The sequence below is a fragment of the Cricetulus griseus genome, chromosome 4 (assembly GCF_003668045.3).
Source record: "Cricetulus griseus strain 17A/GY chromosome 4, alternate assembly CriGri-PICRH-1.0, whole genome shotgun sequence".
In the NCBI taxonomy this organism is placed as follows: domain Eukaryota; kingdom Metazoa; phylum Chordata; class Mammalia; order Rodentia; family Cricetidae; genus Cricetulus; species Cricetulus griseus.
In genome coordinates this window covers 151,568,430-151,577,070 of record NC_048597.1, presented here as the reverse complement: position 1 = coordinate 151,577,070, position 8,641 = coordinate 151,568,430, and the positions used below count along the sequence as shown (strand labels likewise).

At 37.7% G+C, this 8,641-nt stretch overlaps 1 protein-coding gene across 1 annotated transcript; it reads right to left on the bottom strand.

Moving 5' to 3' along the window:
- Nucleotides 1–5,525: 5,525 nt before the first annotated feature.
- LOC100770886 (olfactory receptor 8D1) lies at nt 5,526–6,588 on the bottom strand. Its single transcript, XM_027412295.2, has one exon. It carries the CDS (start codon nt 6,586–6,588, stop codon nt 5,656–5,658), a length of 933 nt encoding a protein of 310 aa, XP_027268096.1. The 3' UTR covers nt 5,526–5,655.
- Between the last annotated feature and the right edge of the window lie 2,053 nt (nt 6,589–8,641).

Below are 8,641 nucleotides of genomic sequence, written 5' to 3'. Positions count from 1 at the left end.
ATCCAAGAACACATCAAAAAAAAAAAACATCCACTATGACCAAGTAGGCTTCATCCCAGAATTGCAGAGATGGTTCAACAAAGGAAAATCTGTCAAGTTAATCCACCATATAAACAAATTGAAAACAAAACAAAACAAAACACATGAACGTCTCATTAGATACAGAAAAGGCCCTTGACAAAATCCAGCACCCTTTCATGATAAAAGTCTTGGAGAGATCAAGAATAAAAAGAACATATCTAAACATAATAAAGGCAATAGATAGCAAGCCAACAGCCAACACCAAACTAAATGGAGAGAAACTCAGTGTGATTCCTCTAAAATCAGGAACAAGACAAGACTGTCCACTCTCTCCCTATCTATTCAATATTGTACTTGAAGTACTAGCTAGTGCAAGAAGACAACAAAGGGAGATCAAGGCAATACAAATTGGAAAGGAAGAAGTCAAATTTTTACTATTTGCAGATGCTATGATAATTTCTGTTAGTGACCCCAAAAATTTTACCAGGTAATTCCTACAGCATATAAACACTTTCAATAAAATGGCAGGATACTAGGTTAACTCTAAAATTTAGTGGTCCTCCTAATTATAGATGATAAATGGGCTGAAAAATCAGAGAAACATCACCCTTCATAATAGCCCTAAACAACATAAAATACCTTGGGGTTACTCTAACCAAACAAGTGAAAGATCTGTATGACAAGAACCTTAATTAAGTCTTTAAAGAAAGAAATTAAAGAAGATACCAGAAAATGCAAAGATCTTCCATGTTCTTGGATAGGCAGGATCAACATAGTAAAAATGGCAATCTTGCCAAAAGCAATATACATACTCAATTAAATCCCCATCAAAATCCCAGCACAATTCTTCACAGACCTTGAAAGAATAATACACAACTTCATATGGAAAAACAAAAAATCCAGGATAGCCAAAACAACCCTGTACAATAAAGGAACATCCAGGGTATCACCATTCCTGACTTCAAGCTCTACTATAGAGCTATAGTCCTGAAAACAGCTTGGTATTGGCACAAGAATAGACAAGCTGACCAATGGAATCAAATTGGGAACCCTGATATTAATCCACACACCTATGAACACCCAATTTTTAACAAAGAAACTAAAATTATGTAATGGAAAAAAGAAAGCATCTTCAACAAATGGTGCTGGCCTAACTGGATGCTGACATGTAGAAAACTGCAGATAGATCCATATCTATTGCCAGGCACAAAACTTAAGTCCAAATGGATCAAAGACCTCAACATAAATCTAGCCACACTGCACCTCTTGGAAGACAAAGTGGGAAGGAAGTACCACTTGCCATCTTGGCGTTGTATTTTTAGCAAAATGTTAACAACCTTCTTAGCAAATACCGAAGTCTTGTGAAATGTTTTTATTTAAATGTTTGTGCAGTGTTATAGGATATTAAAGTCCTTAAATTAATTAGTTAGATCCATATGGCAAACCTGAAAAATAAGAGAAAACAACAGCCAATAAAGGAGGAAAGGGGAAATCATAAATACCAGACTAGAAACAACTGAAGTATGACTTAGTAACTAGAAAATAATCAATTAAATTAGATAAAAAGAAATGAACCAAGACTGAATATACATAAGAAAACCTCAATGAAATAAAACAAAAATATAAACTACTTTCACCACTGCAAGATGGATAAAATGATTAACTAGATCCACTCTGGGAAACAGACCTAAATCTCCAGTTACAAAGAGACCTGCACCTTTAGTGAACACTCTTTTTGAGAAATATTTCTTGGCTGTCAGCACACAGCATGTGATCAGGGATGAGGCTAAGACTTCATGTGAACCTGGCACCTGGACAGAATTTTGTGAAAAAGTCTCCCCTTGAGACTGCTATTGAAGGCATGAAGGGCTCATGGAGAGAAGAGGCTTGGCACCATGTGGCAGTGTTGGAGCTTCTGAAGAGACACCCCATCTTGAAGGTGCATCAGAGACTCAGAGTACTGGGGGATGTCCCAGGAGTGTGGGGTCAGTGGCCAGTGTGGAGTCGAGTCAGCAGGACTCTATGAGATAAGTTGTGTGCATGCACCCATGCCTTTTGAAGACCAGAGCAGCATGTGTGAGTCCAAGATAGCTACAAGATTTGATTCATATTACTGGATGTTGGTTGTCTTGCATTTGATTGTAACTGTGCCCTGATGGTTATCACTTTGGATAAGCAGATATCCGAGTTGTCTTTGATTTTTAGGGAACCCAGGATTAGATATGTTGTTTATTGTGAAGGACTTTGAACATTTAATGTATTTGGAATATTTTAAAGACTATGGGTCTAGGGTCAGTGAGAAGTAAAAAGGGGAATAGAATTTGGAGGAATGGTTGTGGAACCTGGTGGAGCAAGAACTAAGGTCCATGTATCCACTCTTTGCTGCTCTAATCAGCAGCAAATCATGATAGCCAAAAATTGGAAACAATCTAGATATACAACAACTGATGAATTGGTAATGAAAATATGGCACATTTACACAATAAAGTTTTATTCAGATGGTTGAAGGTGAAGATATTTTTAATCAAAAGGCTTTTATAGGTTGACATAAGCAAACTTTATTTTATTCATTAAAAAGTTATTAATATTAATGGAGCCTAACTGAGTTACACAGTTTCCCTTTTATTCTAGTGTCCTTTTTGTCATGTAGCCTTGAATAATCTTCAAGAAACTAGAGAAAACCATTTGGATAATTATAAAAACAACCAGAGCCCAGATTCATTCCCAAAGGAATGCAATTTAATGTATTTAAGAAGTTGCCTGCAAACACCTCTATTGATTTTACTTTTGTTTATATTTTTATTGACAGAAATTAATTTATTCATTCACCTGGCAGTGTTTGAGCAGTTTTGCATCATTTATTGTTCTAGGTGTTGGTGATAGAATATAAAAGATACACATGCCCATGATTATCAGAGATCTTGCCTTCTAGACAGATATGCTTAACTCTTATCAGTACTAGTGTTATATTACAGGTAGAATGAGTGTCATGAAGGAGGTATCTAGGTCTCTATTAAGGAGGTATATGCTGTATGACCTCATTTATTTTGTTTCTAAGATCCTACATACAAGAAAACATTTCTGCAAATTAAAGAAATGGCCACAGGAGAGCAAATTGGGAGCATGGGGGGAGTGGAGAGGGAACTAGGAGAATGAGAAGGGGAGGAGAGGAGGGGTGAGGAAGACATGATGGGGCAGGCAGGTTGAGTTGGGGGAAGAACAGAAGAGAGCAAGATAAGAGATAATATAATAGAGGAGACATTATAGGTTTAAAGAGAAATCAGGCACTAGGGAAATGTCTGGAGAGCTACAAAGATGACACCAACTAAGCAACAGAGGAGAGGTTACCTTAAATGCCTTCTTCTGATACAGAGATTGATGACTAACTTATATGCCATCATATAGCCTTCATCCAGCAGCTGGTGGAAGTAGAAGCAGACACCCACAGCTAAACCTTGAACTGAACTGAAATAACAGTTGCAGAGAAGGAGGACTGATGAGCATAGGGGTCCATACCAGGCTGATGAAACCCACAGAAACAGCTGACCTGAACAAGGGAGAGCTCTTGGTTCTCAGACTGATAGCTGGGAAACCAGCATGGGACAGATTCAGACACCCTGAATGTGTGTGTCAGTGAGAAGACTTCAGAAATCTATGGGGCCCCTTGTAGTGGATCAGTATTTATCCCTAGCATAGGAATGGACTCTGGGAGCCCATTCCACATGGAGGGATACTCCCTGAGCCTAGACACAAGGGGTTGGACTAGGCCCTACCCCAAAGGATATGGCAGACTTTGAAGATCCCCTATGGAAGGCCTCATCCTCCCTGGGGAGCAGATAGGGTATAGGATAGGTAGGGTATTAGTTGGGGGGGGGGCAGGGGAAGAGGGGAGGGAGAGGGACCTGGGATTAAAATGTAAAATAATCTTTCTAATTAAAATAAAAAAGAAATAGCCACAAAGAAACTGTAGAAACATGCCCAAGTTGGTGGGTCAGTTTTGGAAAATGTTGCTTTGGATTTTCCCAAATCCCAGTAAAATCACTGTCTTCTGATACTTTCAGATATGGCACAAAAGCAGGAGACAGCACATTATTTTGACCTCATATCTTCCTGCAGTTTCCAACTATGGCTAATTTCCTTGACTTTTATCTGAGTTTTCATTCCAATCACATCGCTTGGGAATGGCTCTATGTGAAACGAGGGAGTTCCTTGGGTAATACATACCCCTCAGAAATGTGTGGGTGTTAGTTCAATAATGTCTGTCTATGTTCTGCTCACACTCATTGTCAGTAGTTTTCTTATTGCTAGCTAGTTTTGGGTGAAATCTATTAAGTATCTATGAGCTTTCCTGGAAAATTATTTGCTTTATAGTAGATGCTGTAATACAAATAAAAAGTGAAATATATGCTATTCCTTAAAGCAGAAATTTTGGTGAAGAAGATATGGCCATAGTTGTTAACTGGATGTGTCCTTGTCGTAGTGTTTTTATTGCTGTGAAGAGACACCATGACCAGGACAACTCTTATAAAAACAAACAAACAAACAATTGACTGGGGTGGCTTGCTTACAGTTTCAGAGGTTCAGTCCATTCTCATCATGAAGGGGAGCATGGCAGGATATAATCACACAAGATGATGGCAGAGTAGCTGAGAGTTCTACATACTGCAGGCAACAGGAAGTCAACTGAAACCCTGGGTAGTATCCTGAGCATAGTAAGCCTCAAAGCCTGCCATCACAGTGACTCCCTTGAAAAAGGCCATACCCATTCCAACAAAGCTAAAGTTCCTAATAGTTCCATTCCCTATGACATTATGGGGGTCAATTACATTCAAACTACCACAGTCCTCATACAAAAAGGCTCACTCACAATTTTCTGTGTCATTGAAAATTGCCACCGCAACATTACAGTCACAAGGTTAAAAACATTGAAATGGTTTCCTATTGAGATCCTTTTCTCGCCATCCACATGTAAGCCACCAGTGCATATTAAGTTTTCTTCAGCATATAGCCAAAATTCTGTCTACTCTCATTGCCTTTGACTTCTTTTTCTTCTCCTTTTCACTCTCCTATTCTTATTCCTCATCTTCATATGCTTGTAGATTTGTCATTTAAAATATAGCTGAAGGCCATTGAGGTGGCTTAATGAGTTAAAACACTTGTCACCAAGCCTGAAGACATGATCTCCAGGACCCACATGGGAAAAGGAGAGATCCAACTCTCTCATCTAATCTCGGACACTCCTTTCTTTTACAAATCAATAACTAAGACATAAAAATAGACCTTGTTCTTTCACATGAGACCTCTAAGTTTTTATTTGTCTTATTTTTCTCAGTGATATTTGGTAAGAATATACATATACACACATACATTATATTTATATTCATACATATATATTTATATGTGTACTTAAATGTATACCAGTAGGTAAGAAGGTAGGCTGGAGTGATTAAGGAGAGTGAAAAGCACAGTGTTGGGAGTAGGGATACCACAATGGGGAAGCAAGGTTGACCAAAAATAAACCACAAAGACAATTTATTTTAAGATGTCCTTTCAACTTGAAACAGTATTCTTATACACAAGGCAATTTGAAAGACAGAATGAATTTTTAAATTGCTAGCTTAAAGATGTTGTTTTCTACACAGACTGAGAGAGTAGCCCACTGCTCAGTTTTCTTATGGCCTCTTTCACGTCTTTGTTTCTAAGACTGTATATGAGTGGATTAAGCATGGGAATCACTGTGGTGTAAAAGACAGAAGCCACTTTTTCCTGGGTTGTGTCACCTGTAGCTGGTTTAAAATACATGAAGATGATGGAGCCGTAGAAGACTCCAACAGCTGCAAGATGGGAACTGCAAGTACTGAAGGCTTTGGATCTTCCATCCACTGAACGTATTCTCAGGATGCTGGCAAGGATGAAGGCGTAAGAGATGAAGACAGCAAGCACACTTGCAAATACATTAAATCCAACCAGCATCATCACCCAAAACTCCTTGGTATAGTCTCTTGAGCAAGCTATGTTTAGAAGAGGGAGGATGTCACAGAAATAATGGTGAATGATATTAGTTCCACAGAAGGAACGGCTGGATATGTAGCTGGTATGAACCGTGGCCCCAAAGGCCCCCAAAGCATATACAGCAGTGGATAGTAGCACACAGACTCTGCGAGACATGATGACATTGTAGAGCAAGGGATTGCAAATGGCAACATAGCGATCATATGCCATGACTGTTAGCATGTAGGAGTCATCAATACCAAAGAAAGAGAAGAGAAACAGCTGGGTCATGCACTCAGGAAAGGATGTGGAATTCTTCTCAGATACAAAGTTCACCAACATCTTGGGAATTATAACAGAGGAGTAGCAGAGATCTATGAAGGACAAGTTACTGAGAAAATAATACATGGGTGTGTGAAGCTGAGGGATAATCCTGATTAAAAAGACTAGGCCCACGTTTCCTGCCATGGAGACCACATAGATCAATAGAAACAGGGAAAAGAGTGGGATCTGGAACCCTGGCTGGTCTGTTAGCCCCTCAAGGAAAAATAAGGCAGAGTGATTTCCTGGGCTCATTCTTCTCCCACTGTGAAAATTTGAGTGGTTCAATGGAGAGAGGCAAACACTACCAACTGGTAGTATTTAGCAGTTTACAGTTTGACAAATGGCATATTTTTTCAACAGAACCATTTTTTAAAATGTAAACTCAACAAACTAATAGTACTTCTTTGAGTATCACCTATCATCAAGATTACACTTGATTTGGCTTCATTTTTATTACATGCATTGAGAAGCAAAACTCACTGGGTTTCTGTTTTACTGTCCTCATGTGACATTTAAATGTGAAACTCATGTTGTCTCTACAAATGAAGCTCTAGATTTTCCTGTAAAAGAAGAATAACTCTGTTATTTAAGCATTGTTCAAGAGCACCTACCTGCTCAGAGATGTTCTTCCATTTGGTGGGTTGACTCTGCATTGGCTGTTGTCTCTGAAGTCTTGGGCCTTGAGCTTGTCGTACTGATGTCACTTGAATGTAACAATATTTTCCCACTTTACCTGTATTAATATAAGTTTTCCCAAATCCCCTAGTGAATGCTAAGGTCAGCTCTTATATCTTTGTCTGTTTTATTTAAAAAACAATATACCTATTCTATGACAGTTTCCTTTTGAGTCTGACAACAGACTGGATGGTAACTTCTACATTATATGCATTTTCTAACTTCTCAACAATTTCCTCTAATATTGTTTTTCTTGTGATTTCTGACAGAATTATGCTAACCTCTTGGACACTACTTAGTATATTTAACTAAATACTAAAAACATTTTGGCCTCTTGTTTGTTTAAATAAGATTGCATTGACGTTTAAATCATCTTAAGGTAGCCAAAAAAGTAGCTGAGAAGACACATGGACACATTTACAAACTGAAGTCAACCTATGGCAAGAAGTCTCTTGGTTCATACAATAGGAACTTGTTACAGAGCATGCAAACATCTTCAGTTTTAGGACATTATATGAAATGAAGCATTTCTTCTTTGAGATATATAAGTAAAAACAGACTCCTGGTTACAAAGGCTGGGATGAAATATAACTGAATTACCAAAACTACGTCTGGATCAGTGGAATACTGAAGCAATGAAGGTCCATGAGAAATAGCACTACGAGATTAAGTGAATAACTATATTCTTTATCAATTCTAAACTACTGTTCTCTGGCAAAGAAGGTTTACTGATATTTTATAGTGTGCCTCTTTTCTACTCATGAAAGTATTCCTATTCTCATATCCATACTGTTACCAGGCAATAGTTTACCTTTCCTCAAGCAACATCCCAGCATCCAGGTAATTTGTGATTTCATGAAATTTCTTTTGTTTTGATTCCTCCATATTTCAAGTCTTCCATGAACTCTTTAATAGCATCCATTGTATACTTTCTTGTGCTATCATACTTTGTTCATGCTGTTGGTAATGGACTTGATTTAAGTCAAATGAAACAGCATTCACTTTCAGGAATGGTCACCTTCCTTCATTGTGATCACCTCCCCCTTTATGATGCTTAAGGTGTCACTTTTCTTGTATAAACTTCAATTTATTTATCTACAAGGAAGAGTAATTCCTACAATTTGTGGATTTTACAGTGGCCCATTTGTTCACTCAAGACTCTTGAGAGTCTTCTACATTCCAAAGTTGCACTATTAAATAAGGCAAACTCAGGTTGTCAAAAAGCCTAACCTCAGTAAGAAAAATAAAACAAAGCTAAGAACGTTAGCAGAGGAACAATTCTGTAAGAAGTAGGATTGGAATAGAGATCTTTTTCAGTAATTAAGAAATTATATTTTAGTCCTGAGGTAACAAAGTCTGAAACCTGACAAACCATTTAAAAACAATGATGTATTTAATTGCATGAGTAGAAGACTTTCGAATAAGTAACCTAACTGAACAGCATTATACCAAATCCCACCCCCAGCCCTTCATCAGTTTCTTAATTATATTAAGTGATAAGAAGTCTAATGTTAATTGCAAGTAATTTATCACTTCTTTCCTTTAAAGTTATAGCTTTCTTTGTGCTAAAAAAGTTTAGAATGTTAGTGAATCATAAATTATTCTTCCATATGTTCTTATTTAATGATCA